Below are 17,707 nucleotides of genomic sequence, written 5' to 3' on the forward strand. Positions count from 1 at the left end.
CTAGCTGCCCCCGCGACTGATGGACAAGCCAGAGTCTCCACGCCTCCCTGCCACACTGCATCAGCCCTGGAAGGCGTCGGGGGCGCGGCTTAATATTGGAAGGATGCACTGGAGGGCATATCCTGCCCTCAGCTACTGGCACGGGCACCCCCGCGGCTTCAAACTCGACTTCCGCAGAGATGCCGTCGTCGCAAATATTGGCCAGTCAGAGTGTTCGATTAGCGGCTGGAGTCCCGCCTCCGTCCTTTCCCCCTTGGTTTTCATTGGAAGCACCGCCTTTCTTTTATCTGCCAGGCTCCTCATTGGCTCCTTGACTCTGGGCCCCGCCCTTGGCGGGAGGCTCCATCTGTCCTGTCCCCTTCCTTCCCTAAGTTGGCTGGAGTTTGCGGAGCGCGCGGGGAGACTGTTAGAACGTCACGGGGGGGACGGGGACAAAAAGGCGGGAAAAACTTTATTTTCGTCTCCTAGCGGGCGGCTCCCCTCCTGGAACTGGTTTGCCTCAGTGGGACCTGCTGCGTCCTCTATCGCCACTTTCCTCCCGTCCTGTTGAGGACTGTGAAATTGGTGCGTTTTCTGGACAGGAATAATCCTGAAGTCGTGTTGGCCTTTTTTTTTATATTTAAACCAGGAAATGGGAAACTCTTGGGGATGAGGGAACTGAGTTGCCACCATTCCGTTCTTACAGGGGCCCTGTGCTCTTTTGCCTGTTGCACAGCTGCGCTGCACATGCGTTCCAGTGTAAGCTGCACCAGTTGGGTTTCTGCCTGCCCAGCTGCTTTTAAAGGCAGAGGGCTTCTGCCAGGAGAAGTAGCAAGGTGCGAGTGTTTAGGAGAAGGTGGCATGGCCAAAGATGCAAATGGTGGTTCAGGGTGGCGTGAGCATTGCATTCTGGGGGATTGGATGTAGACCCCGGGTTTAGGTTGGCGTGAGTGGTATGGTATGCCCCGTGTCGGAGGGGAGAGAGAACAGAACTTTCTGCTTGGCTGTTGTAAGATTGACGGGGGTGGGGTGGGGTGGGGGGATGACGACTAGGAGACTTGCCTTGATGAGAAAAAATTATTTTTGGTTGGCAGACTTTAAGAAAGCTTTTTTTAAAAAAACAGGTTGGCGTAGCATGCATCGGGAAGGAACAAGCCCTTCCTCAGTTTGAGTGCAGTGGTTAAGTGCGCGGACTCTAATCTGGGAGAACCGGGTTTGATTCCCCACCCCTCCACTTGCAGCTGCTGGATGACCTTGGGCAAGCCACAGTTCTCTCAGAGCTGTTCTTTCACGAGCAGTTCTTGAGAGAGCTCTCTCAGCCCCACCTACCTCACAGGGTGCCTGTTGTGGGGAAGGGAAGGGAGTTTGTAAGCCGCTCTGTGACTCAGAGTGAAGGCCGGGGTATAAATCCAATCTCTTCTTCTTGACACAAGTGCCATAGTTTACACTGGTGCATTTTAAAGATAGTGTCACACCCCTGCCAAGGGGCACAGGGAGGGCCTCCGTCTACTTGGTGTGGTCTCTACGTGAATGAGGGAAAGAAGCATGAAAGAAATAGTCCTCTGGTTTATGATTGGTGGCTTCTATTCGACTGGCTTTAACTTATGATTCTTTGCATGATGCTTAGCATGAGTACCTCCATATTTGACACTGGGTCTGATGTACAGCGAGCCCTTCCAGCGCTCTGTGGTCATCCCCTAATTTATCCCCTCAGCTGGCAAAAGAGACCAACCCCCTTTGTGTACCCCTCTTGCTGGGCAGGACTCAGCTTCTGACTAGTATGCCAACACTTGGGTTTGCATAGTGCTGTTTTTGTAGATTCCTGTACAGGGTTGTACGACCGGTAACCTTAGATTTATCTTTCTACAAGGCAATTCTCTAGCTTCTGGATTCTCTCTTGGTTCTTTTAGCTTCTTCTAACCACTGCCGTCCGCCCTTCTTCTTTCTAGGCAGCTCTGTCTGGTTGAAGAGCTGATGGCGTCTGCCTCAGGAGCTCTGGGTGCTGAGCTGCTGCAGCCAGGTAACATCTTTGAGTTGACCTCAGGTAAAACTCAGGTGAGTAGAGGGGAAGAACTTTTCCCTCCTTCTCACTTTCTGTCCCCACAGGTTCTGGTAGCCGCCTGCCCCCCTGCTCGCTCACTGATGAAGACCTGGCTGCCTATCCTGGTTTGGCTAATCTCCTTATGAGCTTGACGAAACATATGGACTCAAGTGGGCTCAGTACCAACTTGGCACAACAGCTAGAGGAGGTAGGATAATCGCTGTGATCCAGCCAGGCTGTTTTGCGCTACTTAGTCCTGCTGCATGTGTGGTAATGGGTATAAAGTTCACCAAAAGCAAACTTGCAGGCTTTGCCACTGGGAAAAGAAGGTCTTGAAATTGGGGGGCCCATTCCCTTGCAGAATCTCTGAAGGTAGAAGAGAGAGGATAGCAAAGCTTCCAGTGGCCTGTGGTCGGGCTTCAGCATGTTACATATTTATTTTTCCCTTCTCTCTGGCTAGCAAAAAAAATTAGGCAAGGTAATCACTGGTTACATAAGAACATAAGCCAGTGTTGGATCAGGCCAATGGCCCATCCAGTCCAACACTCTGTCACACAGTGGTATTGTATTTGTATGTCTATATGTTTTTACTAGGAGCAAAGCCCATTGTGGAGGAAGACAACGGTCCCTAGCACGGTGCAACGGAGGCGTCCCCAGTCTCCCAATCTCTCCCACTGCTCGACCCCCCCGGAGTCGGGGGGTGAGGGAGTGGCTGGGTGATCTCCAGCCCCCACCCAATAAGAGGCCAGCCAGCTGCATGTAGTTGGTGGTGGCGGCGGCAGGATCAGGCACGGTCAGAGGCGGCCCCCGCGCACTGGAGTGGGCAGTGCGGCCGTCGTCCGGGCGCAGGGCAGCCGGGAGCCAGGCTCATGTGAGGGCGGCGGTGGGAGCGGCTGGGCCGCCCCTCGTCAAATTGCACGAAGGCCGGGCGGCGACGCATGTTCAGGCAAGGGTGGTGGCGGCAGGCAAGGGCCACGGCCCCCCAGTGGTGCATGCAGCCTGTCTGTCGTCGGGCCGCATGCAGCCCGGCTGGCTATGGGCGCTTGGGAGAGGATGGACATGGTGGGTGTTTGGGTGGTGGGGCAAAACTCTGCCACGGTGTCTTCGAATTGCAGGGCATGTTCGCCCCGGCGCTACATCTGTGGGCGGGCGTCAGAGACTGTGGCAAGTGGCCAGTGTCCCCGGCATGAGTGGCGGCTGGCTCAGGCTACGGCTGAGGGAGCGCGTCGAGCGTGGCCACGCCAAAGCAGCTCTCTCTTCGAATCGCAGGGCACGTTCACTCTGGCGCCGCCTCTGTGGGCGGGGGGCAGAGACCGTGGCCAGTGGCCAGCGTCCTCGGCGTGAGTGGCGGCTGCTTCAGCCTATGGCTGAGGGAGCACATCGAGCGTGGTCACCCCAAATTAGCTTTATAATATAGAGATTGTGCAGTGTAATATTTTACATATGCTTTATAAATGCTGCTTTAATGTTTTAAATGCTTAGATCAGGGGTCTCTAATGTGGTGTCCACTGACATCTTTCCTGGCACCTGCCAAGTGTTTTTTGGGCCGGGCTGGGTGGGGCTTTTATCCAGCATGGATTCTTTTGCCAATGGAGATACGATTGTCTGTGCAGATTTTTAAAAATGTCGCTTTGGCAGTAGCTGCCAACGCTGCAACCAGGGATCTTTGCTGTGTGACCGAAGGTAAGCTGGGGTGATCCTTCTGTGGCTGACTCTGTCTCCTGAGGCAGCCATTTTGTGGTGTTGCCCACCATGCTCTGTCAGAATTGTGAAGCTGCCGGGCAGGCTCAAAAAGTCTGGGGACCCCTGGTTTAGAAGTTTGCTGCCATGGGGACTCGATTTGGCTAGAAAGACAGCATAGAAATGTTTCAAATGAATAAATAAAATAAATATATGTGAATTCATTGCAAAGTCTGGCAAAGCATGAGATGAAATTTGACTCTTCTGCACACACACACACACCGTAGAGCATAAATAACAGTGGACAATTTTAAGAATGGTGGGTTTGTTTTATTTTGCTGCATTACCCGTACTGCTGCTCATTCCTTTCTCACTTTCCTCCACCCACAGGCAAGGAAACAATTACATCTCTCCCGAGCAAACTGGCTGAAGTGGGAGGCTCTACACCGGGTTCTTCAGGAGGCCCTGAGGGACTTTGGGTCTGGACTCGCTGCACAGGAGAAAAAAGTAGTGCTTGACAAGAAATGAAAAGTGTCTTGGGGGAATGAATGAATGGTCAAGGGCAGTCAGTAGGAATCTGGAATGGGGCTGGAGATCTTGAGAGAGGGGAGGCTGAAAGGTTTTGACGTAAAGGTTATGGAAAGGAATCACAGTCAAATGTAACTGAGCTCCAAGACGGCTGTTGGATTTGAACAGGGCTTTTTTTGTAGAAAAAGCCCAGCAGGAACTCATTAGCATAATAGGCCACACCCAACACCAGGAACTCATTAACACGTTAGGCCACACCCTGACAGCACAGCTCATTTGCATATTAGGCCACACCCCATGTTACCAGAAGTGTACTCATTTATCCACACCCACCTATTGCTTCTTATTCTCTTTACCTTGTTTGTTGTCAAAACCCAGGGCTTTTTGCATGTTAGGCCACACACCCCTAATTGTAGCCAATCCTAATGAGTTTCTGCTGTTGAGTGTGGCCTATTATGCTAATGAGTTCCTGCTGGGCGTGGCCCACTTGGGAGCCAACCGGAACTCCGTTCCTGTGCGTTCCTGCCCCAAAATAGCCCTGGATTTGAAGAAAAAGCAGTGAGCTGACAAAGCACGTTTGGGGAAGTAGAAAACTCGAGAGGAGTCTAGAAGTACTTGAATTGATGTTCAGGGGTCATATGTATGTGGGGCTGTCTGAGGCTTGTGGAAAAGCAACGGATGGGTGTGGTCAGGCTTCTGAGGGGGTTGACTGGAGGGGGTTTTTTTGGACAGCCCCTTGCAAAATCTCGCTGTGTTGCCTTTCAGTTTTTAGAAGTCTTGGAGCAGCAGCTTTTGGTAGGTGAGCTGAGGCGAATCCTTGACTTTGGCCCTTCTGCGCAAGCTGTGCAGCCGTCCCTCCTAGGTTTGGTGCCCTCTGACCTCTCGGAGCTTCTTCCCCCTAATCAAGTAAGTTAGGCATATTCCCTTTCTGCACTAAGTAAGTGGGATTGTTGAGAGGGATGCCTATGTCGAGGCACAAAAACCACCTGTTGGCGTTGCTTTTACTAAATGGTTCTTTTATTCTAAACATCTGACAAATGGTGGACCTTGCATGGTATGGATTGTGAGCCAGTTTGGTGTAGTGGTTAAGTGCACGGACTCTAATCTGGGAGAACCGGGTTTGATCCCCCACTCCTCCACTTGCAGCTGCTGGATGACCTTGGGCAAGCCATAGTTCTGATAAGAGCTGTCCTTGAAAAAGAGCAGTGCCTGTCAGAGCTCTGTCAGCCCCACCGACCTCACAGGGTGTCTGTTGTGGGGAGAGGAAGGGAAAGGAGTTTGTCAGCCGCTCTGAGACTCCTTTGGGTAGTGAAGGGCGGGGTATAAATCCAATCTCCTCTCCTCTTCTGTAAAGGTGAGTTTAGCAAGTGGCCCGAGGCAAGGAATTGGTCTAGGTGCTGCATCATCTATCCAGCACCTGGTCTTCCAAAAGTTATGTTGATACTAGTTGAAATATATAGGCTTAACTGTCAGGCTCTTAAAGGAATCTTGGGAATTGTAGTTCTGTGAGGGAAATATCCCTCTCTAATGGAATCCAAACAGAAGGTACTTTCCCCACCAGACCCAATGCCAGAAGTTTTATTTCAATAATTTGCAATCTACTAAAGTAGTTTCTGATAACAGTAAAAGTAACGTAAACGTTATAACTCCAGGAAGAAATACCTGCTAGCATGAGAGGGCAAAGAAGAGTTCATTTAGGTTCTGCTCTGTTCTTTCATCCCTGCGTCATAACAGCTAGTTGTATGGATGAGCAGTGGTCCACTTGGGGCGATTGCTTTTCCGTTGCTGGTGTTGGATGTGTCCAACGCTTTGCCTAAAAGCGCTCTAATATTTCCTGTGAACCCTGAAGGGAGGTAGTAGCACTTAAATGAGTTTGTGCTGATGTGGTCTGTGCCTCTGTACTTTGCCCCAGGAGCTGGAGGAGATGCAGAAGCGCCTTCCCGTGGAGTTGGAGAAGCGTCTTAAGCACAAGTGCTCGGCTATGCTGAGTTACTTCTGTCCAGAGAGTGGTAAGACCCTCACACTGCTGAGCTGGGGGGGGGGGTTGCCCTTTCGAGGCGAGGCCCCCAGAAGGAACAACAGAATAGAGAGAAATTGATGGCCCAGCACGAAACTTATTAGGAGTGTCCGCCAGCTGACTTCTCCTCTTGCAGATGGTGCTGGACAGATTCCTCGGGCAACTATGATGGGGTCCCTGGCGGAAAGTTTAGCTGCAGAAAAACAGCGCCTGCAGGAGGCCCGTGATCGGGACCGAGAGCTCATGGGGTTGCTGGAACAGCAGAAGGCTGCCTATCCTCAGGTAAGCAAACCAAAGAGAGAGATCACAAGATGGAAGTTGAGAAGAAGCAAACATCCGTGATGTATTATGCCAAAAAAGTCTCCAAAGAGTAGAAATTTCTTTTTTCTTTGGAGACTTTTTTGGCATAATACATCACGGTTGTTTGCTTCTTCTCAACTGCCCCCAGGTAAGGGCTGGAGGAAAAAGCCTCGCCACTGGGTTGTGCATCTGGTAAGGATGTGAATACTCCCTGCTGAGGAAATCAAAACTCTCTGTCCAGAATTATGCTCATAAGTACATCTGTGCTTCAACTAACTTTGCATTCAGTTTCTTTTTCTTTTTTTACAATATTCAGGGTAGTGGAGGTGGAAACTGGTAGGTACTAGGAATATGAGCAATAGGGGCAGGGCTTTATATATTTATAATATTTCTATGCCGCCTCTTCAGAGTCTTACTCAAGGCAGCTCACAATTAAAAAACATAGCAATATAAAACGAGACATTGGACATAAACAACATAAGGTAAAAGGTAAAGGTTCCCTTGCTCGAAAGCCAGTCAAATCCGACTCTAGGGTTGCGGTGCTCATCTCCGTTTCAAAGCCGAAGAGCCAGCGCTGTCCGAAGACGTTTCCGTGGTCATGTGGCCGGCATGACTAAACACCAAGGCGCACGGAACGCTGTTACATAAACATAAACAACATAAAACTACCCTTAAAAACAGACCTCAGATCAGAAGCAGATCATTTTAAAAAGTGTGTAAGATAAAACCTCTAATAACCAACACTATGTTATCCCGGTGCCTCAACACTGCCTGCATTGGCTTTCATATAGGATGCCAGGCAGCACTTGTTTTAACCACAAACCACCCCCCCCCCCCCAGCTTGTGTCCTTTGTATCTTTTAAGAATGTTTCCTTCTTCAGGTCATATTAGTCCATAGTGGAGGCCGTGCACGGTCACCTCCCTTTTTACTTTTTCCAGGCATTGTCAACATGTTTACTTTCCCCCCCATGATTGCAAGAGCTAGAAACTTGCCTCGAACCCATGGGTTCTATGCTGTGACGTGTGCCTTTCTCCTTGTTTGGCTTCCTGTAGGTCCTGTTACGCTGCTTAGTCCTACTAAAACGCTTTGCCCGTGAATATCGTCTTGGTGCTCAGTCCGAACTTGACTCCCTCAATACCCAGTACCTGGAAATCAAATGCAGTGCCATGTTCCTCAAGATACGGTAAGCTTTTGCCCTCTCCTTTGTGTGCCTGGAAGGTTCTGAGGTTAGTGGAGCAAGAGGTTGAGCTAGGCAAGTCAGGGGTTTATGTATTTGCTTTCAGAACTCCGTGGCTTCCAATATAAATAAAACATATACATTAAAAATTGCTTATGAATGCGGGAGTGAAGAAATAAGAAGTGAGGCAAAAGATTTGTGCCTTAAGCCAAGGTAGATCAAAGATTTCATTCGTGAGAGAAAATTGGAGTCCAGAAGTCATTCAAGCACCATTTTAACCTCTTTCTAAAAAGAGTAGACAGACAGTGTCTGTGAGTGGAGGGTATCAGAAGGTGTATGTCAGAAGTCTGATAGGTGCAAGAGATCAGTGCATGTTTAACTATGTTTTCTGAACAAATTTAATCTGTCGTAGACTTGAAGAATTGAGCGTTCTCTTGGAAACCTATGTACCTGAGAAGGTGGATGTACACCAGGTGATGAGGTTAGTGGGGGAGAGACGGTCTTTGTTTGAAATAATAGAACTCTGCAATGGGTGCGATCCATTGAGTCTTAATATTATGGCAGGAACAAATGCAGTCAACAAAGGGATACCAGCAATGTTCCCTCTAACTGGTAGAGTCTTGTGAGCAGAAATTCTACCTTGTGAGCTCCTGGCATTAAAGTTGTGAGCGAGCGATTTGGCTACTGCATAAATTAGTTTGCTCTGGAGCCATCCTTCCTGAGCGAAGACAAAAACGTGTGAGCTAGAGGCTAAAAAACTGTGAGCTAGCTCACACTAACTCAGCTTAGAGGGAACACTGGATACCAGTACATGATTATTTAAAATATTACTATGTTTATTATTTGGTTATTTGTAGTTCGCCTTTCTAACTGAGACACAAGGGGGATCACATAGTCTAAGTCAAGTACAGTCAATAGACTGAACAGCCAGTGAACATCACAATAGGGTTTGGATTAGAAAATCTGAAAAGAAACCAATCTCAAACAGAGCTGAAACAAAGCATGAACTTCTAAACATATGTTAAGTGGTGTAGAAACTACCCTAGTCTGGCACATACTTAAAGTGATAGGTAGCAATACACTAGCGTAAGCCACATGGTACTCTAATTTGGAAGAATCGGCATGCAGAGTTTTGTGGTGACCTACATTCACACTAGACTGTATTGTCTGGGCCTGGTTAAAGGGACATAGAGGCACTGTGCTTGAACTCTGGTCCCACATTTCCTTGTTCGCGGCCTCCATGCAGTCCTACATGTAAGACTGCAGCTTGTGTCCTTGAGACTTTGATGTGGCACACGGATAGGCTCTTTGTTAAGCCGACTGTAGAGATTGTGATAGGTCAAAGGGAAGCAAGGACATAAATTTCTAGTGCCTGTTTGATAATGTGATTCTCAAATTCTTTGGTTAAAATATAGACTGGGGAATAAGTGAGCAGATCGGAGTCTTTTATGCAGTCTATTGGAGAAGTAGGACAGGAATGGATGATGGAAAGAAGCTTGAAGGCATACAGATGAATGGGATGGGAAACGTCATTCCATACATTGCTCTGTTTTGCAAGAGCTTTGGCAACACCCTGGTAATTAATTGTTTTCTTTCCAGGGACAGACTGCAGGCAGCCATACGCCAAGAAGAGCAAGATTTAGCTGCTTCCCGCAAGATGCTCTCAAGCTATGAGATTCTGGGCCCAGAGTTTGAGGAACTGGTGAAGGAGTATGCCCGGCTGCAAGCCATCATTGAGAACAGGCGCTGGGTGCTGACGGAATTCAACAAAGACTGAGATTTCACACGAAGCGTGGGAAGGGCCTCGTTTGGAATGTTGACCGGTGGATGCATAGTGGCTACTTTATAAAAAAATACTTGCAGGAGAAATGCGAAGGAAACGAGTTAACATCTTGTGTTGCTTATGAAAAGAGCTCCTGGTGGCCATTACCTTGCTGCTGCAACACATCCACTCATACTGTTTTCCCTCCATCCCCCCCCTCCTTCCCCCAAATTGCCAACAGCATGTTGGGCTTTTCTCAGAATCTGTTTCAGCCTCTCTAAAGCACGGATAAAACCCAAGAGGCCTGTACCGATATCCCAAATAACAGAATTTCATATTAGCCTGCTGTGCCTGGAGAAAAAACGCTGTGCCCGTTGATAAGAGTGAATAAATAGTACTGGCTGTAAATATCGTCTTGCTGGCTTGGCTCTTTATTGCAAAGCGAAAACAGAACCAAGAAACCTGGAGCCCTCTGCTTGCAGTCCCTGACCCTGTCTTCTCTCGTTTGCAGATGAAATCTTCAGTTAAATTGTTAACAGCCCAGTGTATACGGTCTTCCATGTTGTGTTATGTGGGTGCTGCACGAAGCAGTGATGTGAAATGATAGGCTTTTGCTGTAAAATAGGCTCGGAATAGGGGCACTTTCTGTCTTCTGTAGTAGATCATGGCCAACTTAAAGAGACTTTCAATGGTTAGTTTCAATCATTAACTCTGTAATGGTTGCTATTTAATTATCTTTGTCTCCATAGTTAAATACAAATCAGAGCCCTTTTTATTGCTTATTAAAGAGGCTAATTTTGTGCCACTGTTTTAAAAATTACCCCTTGGAGGAAAGAAGAAGTGCTTTTCAAAGATAGCATGTTCACCTTTGGGGAAAAAACATATCAAATGGGATTTTGACAGCTCTTCCTAGCGATGAAGTCTGCTAGGAAAGGCCGAAACCTGGATTTTCTGCACATGCCACAGCAGTTGCTAAATGGTGTTCGGGGTAGGCAATTAAATATTCACCGTGTTTCAAATCTGGATCTCGCATAGAGAAGGTTCAATTCAGTGGTGGGGAATTTGGCCTTGGAGGTACTAAAACATTAGTGAAGCTTGGTTAATGTGTATATTTAATGCATATTTTATAGAAAGTAGTTAAGTTGCTGCTATTCCGTAGTATGAGTGCTTAGGCAGAGCCAGAAGCAATTAAGCAGGTGCAGTTTCTCCCATTGGGAGGTCTCTATGGCTCCAGCTGCTGTTTTGTCTCCCTGCAGTTGATAGGAGTCAATGCACAGCAGCCAGGACTGGGGGGGAGGGGGGAGATTTGACTTCACAAGTGGTCCAGCGCTGTTTGTGAAATAGGCATTGTTATCACAGTTTGTAAATGGCTATATCTGTTAATACTGTTAAAAATGGCTATATCTGCAAACCGCTTCACTATGAAATATTAATTAGTCCCTCAGTATATATAAATATTTCGGATAAAAAATGGATTAAATTGTTGCATCGTGTTCAGGTTTTTTCAGTACAGGGGAAAAAAATACATCTTCGAGCCAGCCAGGAGTCGAACCTAGAATCTTCTGATCCGTAGTCAGACGCGTTATCCATTGCGCCACTGGCCCTCAGATGTTTTGTAACAGTTGCGACAGCTTCCCTATATGGACTACGACTGAGGACGTGACTCGCAAGCTGTACAAAAGAAGGGCTTCCTATCGTAATGCATGCTGGGAAACATAGTTCTTCAGTCGAGCGTTCGGAAGCCACTTTTAAGAGCAATGCGCGCTGGTATTTGTAGTGCGAAGAAAGGTTAAAGGTTGCATGCGTTGACCATCGGGAAATAGAGTCCAAAACACCCTCTACTTCTAGGAGCATGATGGGAAATGTGAATTTCGCCTCGCGCGCCTTCAACAAGCCGGGGGGGGGGAGAAAGGCACCTCCTCCTGCCCCGCCCACATCTAGGCTTTTTATTGGCTCAACCTTGACAAGGCTGGTTCCTCCCCTCCCTATGGCTGGGAAAGCTTTCTGTTGATTGGGCGGCTGTCGGAAGTGTGGCCGCTGATTGGCCCGAGTTGCGAAGAAGGCGTGTCCAGCTGGCTCTCGCCTCTCTGTGTGGCGGGCATGGCGGCGACTGCAGCGGCGATGGCGGCAGCGGCGGTGGCTGGAGCGGCAGCAGCCGCAGTGGCCCGCGTCTCCTGCGGGAGGGACTTGAGCTGCGTCCCGGAAGTGGCCGGCACTCTGGGGGCGGTAGCCCGGCAGGGGTGAGAGAAACCACGTGGTACTCCTGTGTGACCTCTGACCCCAGTTGCTAAGCCCCGGTGACCAATGAACCAACCTGGGGGGTTTGTGTGTGTGAGGGGGATGCTCTTTTGAATTGTACTCCTACAAATATTTATCACGACTAATTGTCCATTGTGGTGACCTTTGACCCCAGGACAGAGAGGTCATACTCCCTGAGCCTGCAAGAGGTCATGGCTGACCTCAACTGATGCTTGTCTGGTAGGGCTGCTGTCTATGTCTTTATCTGATGTACAGCAGGTAGAAACTCCACAGGTGATGCTTTCCCATCATAGAGATGGCAGGGATGGGAAATATGCCCACCATATAAGTCTTAAAGGTGTAGGTAAAGGTAAAGGTAAAGGTTCCCTTGCTCGAAAGCCAGTCGAATCCGACTCTAGGGTTGCGGTGCTCATCTCCGTTTCAAAGCCGAAGAGCCAGCGCTGTCCGAAGACGTTTCCGTGGTCATGTGGCCGGCATGACTAAACACCAAGGCGCACGGAACGCTGTTACCTTCCCACCAAAGTGGTACCTATTTATCTACTTGCAATTTCTTGCTTTCGAACTGCTAGGTTGGCAGGAGCCCTGCCTAAAGCAAAGGTGTAGGAGCCCTGCCTAAAGCAATGGTGGCAACATGATATCTGCCCCTTTGCCTAGCAAGTATTCATGTATCTGAGACTCAGGGCAAATTACGTAGGGTACTCAACAGGATGCAGCATCCAGTGAACAGTATAGTAAGGTTTGGACTGCAGAAACCTGAAAACAAACAGATGTCTCAAATAGAGCTGGAAAAAAGCATGAGCTTCTAAACATGGTACGTTAAGTGGTGTAGGAAATACCTAGTCTGGTACATACTTACAGTGGTAAGCAGCCCTTAACTCTTTATCAATGCAGCTTTCTGAGACGATTTCAATATAGTACAGTCCTATTTATCTGTCCAAAAAATTCACTCTTGAATGAAAACTAAAGCAGGATGCTTTCAGTTGGGCCCCATGCGTGAAGAGAGGTGGGTGGAAGCCCAAACATGTCTCAGGCAAAGAAGTTTGTTACGATTCCAAATCTGACCTGTAAAATTATTATTTCATACTTAAAAAAAAATAATTAATTGATTGGCAGCTTATGGTCTTGTGTTTTTGTCACCAAGCTCTTATCAATTTCTTCTACCCCCAATTTCTCAATCCACAGGTTTGATTTCCTCTGCATGCCCATTTTCCATCCTCGATACAAGAGGGAGTTTTTCCTGGAACCACCTAAGAGCCGGTCGGGTCCCCAGACCCGCTCTGACCTGCTGCTCTCAGGAAGAGGTGAGAACATCAAAGGCCTCGTTGCTTTGATGGATTTCTATTTCTACTGACCAGACGAGATTCAGTGCTTGCTTCCTTTAAGAAAAGAAAAGAAAAAAGAATCCGTTCCGTTTATCTCACACCTATTCTGTGGCACTTCGGGGGGGTCACAAAAATTGCACCGAGAACTAAATTCCCTGTTAAAAGCAGGGCTATTTTTGGGCAGGAACGCACAGGAACGGAGTTCTGGCTGGCTCCCAAGTTGACCACGCCCGGCAGGAACTCATTAGCATAATAGGCCACACCCAACAGCAGAAACTCATTAGGATTGGCTACATTAGGGGTGTGTGGCCTAACATGCAAAGGAGTTCCTGCTACAAAAAAAGCCCTGGGTTTTGACAGCAAACAAGGTAAACAGAATAAGAAGCAAAAGGTGGGTGTGGCTGGATGACTATACTTCTGGTAACATGGGGGTGTGACCTAATATGCTAATAAGCTATGCTCTCATGGGTGTGGCTGGATATGCTAATGAGTTTCTGTTGGGTGTGGCCTATTATGCTAATGAGTTCCTGCTGGGCTTTTTCTACAAAAAAAGCCCTGGTTAAAAGATCTCTGTATCTGTATGTGTTACCCCACTTTTGCTTAACTTCAGCGTTGCATACAGGGATTGTACAGTGTTTGGGGGAAATATTCAAGCTTGGAATTGGATAGTTGTCTAATGGGAGTAAGTTCATATGAAGCCGTTCTGCCTGAATCAGACCATCGGTCCGTCACAGTCAGTGTTGTCTACTCAGACTGGCAGTGGCTCTCCAGGGTCTCAGGCTGATGCCTTTCGCATCGCCTACTGCCTGGTCCTTTCAACTGGAGACGCTGGGGGATTGAACCCTAGGATCTTCTGCATGCCAAGCAGATGCTGTACCACTGAACCACAGCCCCTCCCCTCTGTTTTTCTGTTGTGGGCAGGTCCCAGAGAATGTCTCTCTGTCTGCCCTGACTGCTCAGTGCTCAGAGCCAGTTTGGTGTAGTGGTTAAGTGCGCGGACTCTAATCTGGGAGAACCGGGTTTGATTCCCCACTCCTCCACTTGCACCTGCTGATGTGACCTTGGGTCAGTCACAAGCTCTGGCACAGCTGTCCTTGAAAAATAGCAGTTTGTGTCAGAGTTCTCTCAGCCCCACCTACCTCACAGGGTGTCAGTTGTGGGGAGGGGGAGGGAGAGACTCCAAGTGAAGGGCGGTGTATAAATCCAATCTCTTCTTCTTCTTCATGTGCTACAATCTAGGAAGGTGCTTTTGGTCAATCTTGAAGGGTTATGCTATATATCTTGCAGGGCTGGCGGCCCTGGACAAGCTGTCTGCCCTCCCCCAGTCAGAGGGTTTTGGCTCTAATCACCATAACCAGTGTTCCCTCTAAGCTGACTTAGTGTGAGCTAGCTCCCAATTTTTTAGCCTCCGACTCACACATTTTTGTCTCGGCTCAGGAAGGAGGGCTCCAGAGCAAACTGATTTATGCAGTAGCCAAATGGTTCACTCACAGCTTTAATGCCAGTAGCTCACAAAGCAGAATTTTTGCTCACAACACTCCACAGCTTCAAGGGAGCACTGACCATAACATGTTGCTCCTTGCCAGACTGGAACACGCTGATTGTGGGCAAGCTGTCCCCATGGATCCAAGCCGATTCCAAGGTGGAGAAGGTTCGCAGGAATTCCGAGATGGTGAGTGAGTCTGCTCAAATGCCATTTCTTTATTGATGTAGAGGACTTTCGGTTCAACAGAAGTCTGTCATTGGCTCCTGGCGGCTGGTAGTTCGGAAGCATCTTGTCTCTGAAAACAGAGATTCCATTCCTGATTACTAAAAGCCTTGGATAGCGCTTTACTCCATGAAACTACGTGTACAAGTGCTGTCAAGTTGCAACTAACTTACGGCAACCCCAGCAAGGGGCTTTCGAGGCAAGTGAGAAGCAGAGGTGGTTTGCCATGGCCTTCCTCTGCAGAGCCTTCCTTGGTGGTCTCTCATCCAAGTACCGACCATGCTTACTTAGCTTCCATGATCTGTCTACTGCTATTGTCTATTTCAACATTCATGTACTGGCTCTGAACCTATAATTGCCAGTCCATTTCGGAGTAAAGAAGTCGCTCTGTGTTGTTTTTTTAAACCTAAAAAAGCCCTAGCACTTTTTCTTGCATAAAGATGCTCCATCCCACCATCATTGTAGTTGCCCTTTCCCCCACCTTCCTCCTTTAGAGATAGATGGAATAAGACTGTACCCGGTATTCTAATGATGGTTCTCTGTGTTTATCTGTCTCTTTGCAGGCCATGTTGCAGGAGCTGAACTTTGGGGCCTACCTGGGACTTCCCGCCTTCCTCCTGCCCCTGACGCAGGCCGACAACCCCAATTTGGCTCGTGTTCTGTGTAACCACATCAATACTGGGCACCATACTTCCATGGTATGTCCAACCATCTCTTCCTTCCTCCTCTTGTCCAGTCTTCACGGAGCCTCGCACATCCACAATACATTTCCCTCACCATGGCTAAGTGTCTCATCTTTATGACACTCTCCTTACTTATCAGTTCCAACCTGTAATGTACTGGCCATATGCCTAAAGCAGAGGAGAGGAGAGCCAGCGACGTCGGTTGTAGAGTGGTAGCTCATGTAAGTGAACCGGGGGAGGGCCAGCACCCAAACTGACCTGGGGGAAAATTCCTTAGGAACATCACAAGAGCCCCTGCTGGATCAGACCGGGGTCCATCTAGTCCAGTGTTCTGCCTTCCACAGTGGCCAACCAGTTCCTTTGGAAAGCCAACACCAGTGCATAGAGGCCAGTGCCACCCCTTGATGTTTTCTCCTGGCACTGGGATTCAGAGGTTGACTGTCTCTGAACGTGGAGGTTCCCTTTAGTCACCATGGTCAGTGGCCACTGAAAGAGCTGCCTAATCCCCTTTTAAAGCCGTCTAAATCCTTCCCCATTCCAAGACTCTGAGCCACATTCAAAACTCATCCCTCAAGTCCTGTCAAGGAGATTTTACTAGGAACTGTGCCATGGTATACGGAGTCTTGCCTGTAGCTGCAACATTTCCTAATTCCCTGTGGATGGTAGCTGGGGGGGGAGGAACCAAAATGTTGTGGGGCTAAAATTGATCCCACTATATCGCAACAAGAGGGGAAGTAGAATAGAAGCAATACATTATATTGCATTCTGTCAGGTAGCTCTGCCATGCTCTTGGAATGTGTGGAGGGGGAAACCACCTTACTCTGCCTGCCTCTGAGTTTCACTGTCTGCGTATGGTCTTTTCCTTGACCTCGGGATGCTCCAGCTGCTCTCAGCTTCTGCTGGGAACCAACGGCTCTTACTTTTGCCCGCTTTCTTTCCCCGCGCGCGAACTTTGCTTATTGGCTTTGCTTGTAGGGGGTGTGTGTGTTTGATTCTAGTATAACTCAGGGTGCCTTACTGTTCCCATGCATTCCTGACACAAACTGTACACATGTCATAGTCCTGGGTGTACCAATAAACAGGATTCTTCCGATGAAGCACTGTGTTGTGCGACCTGACTATTGAACCCTGACACATTCACCAGTTTTTAAATTTAAGGAAATGTATCCGAGTTTCCCCTCCAAATGAACCAAACTGGGTTACAGCAGAAAAATAAATCTATCTACATAAGCCAATAAACAAAAAGCCTCCAACAAACTACTTCTTGAGCTAGTCCTAGATTTGTTTGTTCGCTCATCCACAGGCATGGGCTGCAAATAGAGTTGGCAGCTCCCAAGTTGGGAAATTCCTGGATATTTGGGGGCGGAGCCTGGGGAGGACAGGGCTTAGGGAGAGGAAGGACCTCGGCAGGATATAATTCCATAGAGTCCACCCTCTAAAGCTGCCTTTTTCTCCAGGGGAACACATCTCTGTCTCCTGGAATCACTTTTAATTCTGAGAGATCTCCAGGCCCACCTTGAAGTTGGCAACATAATAATAATAATAATAATAATCATCATCATCATCATCATCTTTCAATTTATTGATCGCTCAATCCTTGCAGAGCTGCCGGCTCTGAGCGATTTTAAAATTACTCATGTGTTGACACAGGACTAACAATGATGGGGGTAAAGGTGGACAACATATATCATTTTTAATCACACACACTTCACAGTTGACAGGGAGTTTGGTCAGCTGTAAGCATCAGACGTGTTCCAGCAGCATTCTTTAGTCGGCGTCATTTGAGGTCGTCAGCATTTTTCTCGGTCGCAGCGCACCACTGCCACCGTCTGGCCGGAATGGCCCATTGCAGGCTTTCCTTTGAAGCTGTGTAGATCTCTCTCGGGTTTTGAGCTTACGAGCTATGAGCCAGGGTCGAAGAAACACGAGCCCTTGCCCCCTTGCCGTATGGCTCACAGTGTGGCATATGCAAATGAGTTGTGCTAATGGGTTGTGCTAATGAGCCCCTGCACCTTTTTTTTCCTACGAAATGACCCCCGTTAGACCTATTATTAAACGACGGGTGCCATCAATCAATAGCGTGATCTGGTGATCGGTCCATAGATCTAATCCTTTATGCGACTGGCACAGGTGGTAGCTGATGGCTCCAGGGGACGGGGCTCTCTGCCTTTCAACTATTGGTTGATGTATGCCTCTGCCCACAACTCAACTTCATTGCTCTTCTGCAAAGGAAGGGTGGGGTGGGGGGGA

At 48.3% G+C, this 17,707-nt stretch overlaps 2 protein-coding genes and 1 non-coding gene across 4 annotated transcripts in view; 2 read left to right on the forward strand and 1 right to left on the reverse strand.

Moving 5' to 3' along the window:
• Positions 1–447: 447 nt before the first annotated feature.
• On the forward strand, positions 448–9,620 carry HAUS4 (HAUS augmin like complex subunit 4). Its single transcript, XM_015406360.1, has 10 exons — positions 448–564; positions 1,929–1,999; positions 2,086–2,228; positions 4,091–4,207; positions 4,994–5,134; positions 6,141–6,237; positions 6,382–6,527; positions 7,599–7,729; positions 8,136–8,204; positions 9,323–9,620. Exons 2-10 carry the CDS (start codon positions 1,954–1,956, stop codon positions 9,498–9,500), a joined length of 1,068 nt encoding a protein of 355 aa, XP_015261846.1. The 5' UTR covers positions 448–564; positions 1,929–1,953; the 3' UTR covers positions 9,501–9,620.
• Positions 9,621–11,016: 1,396 nt separating this feature from the next.
• Positions 11,017–11,089, reverse strand: TRNAR-ACG. The gene has a single exon. It is a non-coding gene; the product is annotated as a tRNA-Arg (tRNA).
• Positions 11,090–11,574: 485 nt separating this feature from the next.
• Positions 11,575–17,707, forward strand: part of PRMT5 (protein arginine methyltransferase 5) — a 27,108-nt gene continuing 20,975 nt past the window's right edge. For both annotated transcript variants that reach the window (XM_015406301.1, XM_015406296.1), the window contains exons 1-4: positions 11,575–11,725; positions 12,927–13,045; positions 14,653–14,738; positions 15,338–15,472. In XM_015406301.1, the coding sequence (XP_015261787.1) occupies positions 11,586–11,725; positions 12,927–13,045; positions 14,653–14,738; positions 15,338–15,472 (480 nt within the window). In that variant the 5' untranslated portion in view covers positions 11,575–11,585. The remainder of the gene's footprint in view (positions 11,726–12,926; positions 13,046–14,652; positions 14,739–15,337; positions 15,473–17,707) is intronic.

The sequence above is a fragment of the Gekko japonicus genome, unplaced genomic scaffold (genome assembly GCF_001447785.1).
Source record: "Gekko japonicus isolate JY-2015 unplaced genomic scaffold, Gekko_japonicus_V1.1 scaffold1746, whole genome shotgun sequence".
Classification (NCBI taxonomy): domain Eukaryota; kingdom Metazoa; phylum Chordata; class Lepidosauria; order Squamata; family Gekkonidae; genus Gekko; species Gekko japonicus.

What these genes read in the sequence shown, in the direction of transcription:
- HAUS4 (XM_015406360.1), top strand. Translation starts at nt 1,954, where the DNA reads ATGGCGTCTGCCTCAGGAGCTCTGGGTGCTGAGCTGCTGCAGCCAG. An exon ending in TGCTGAGCTGCTGCAGCCAG is followed by an intron (nt 2,000 to 2,085) that starts GTAACATCTTTG and finishes CTGTCCCCACAG; the next exon opens with GTTCTGGTAGCCGCCTGCCC. An exon ending in AGCTTCTTCCCCCTAATCAA is followed by an intron (nt 5,135 to 6,140) that starts GTAAGTTAGGCA and finishes ACTTTGCCCCAG; the next exon opens with GAGCTGGAGGAGATGCAGAA.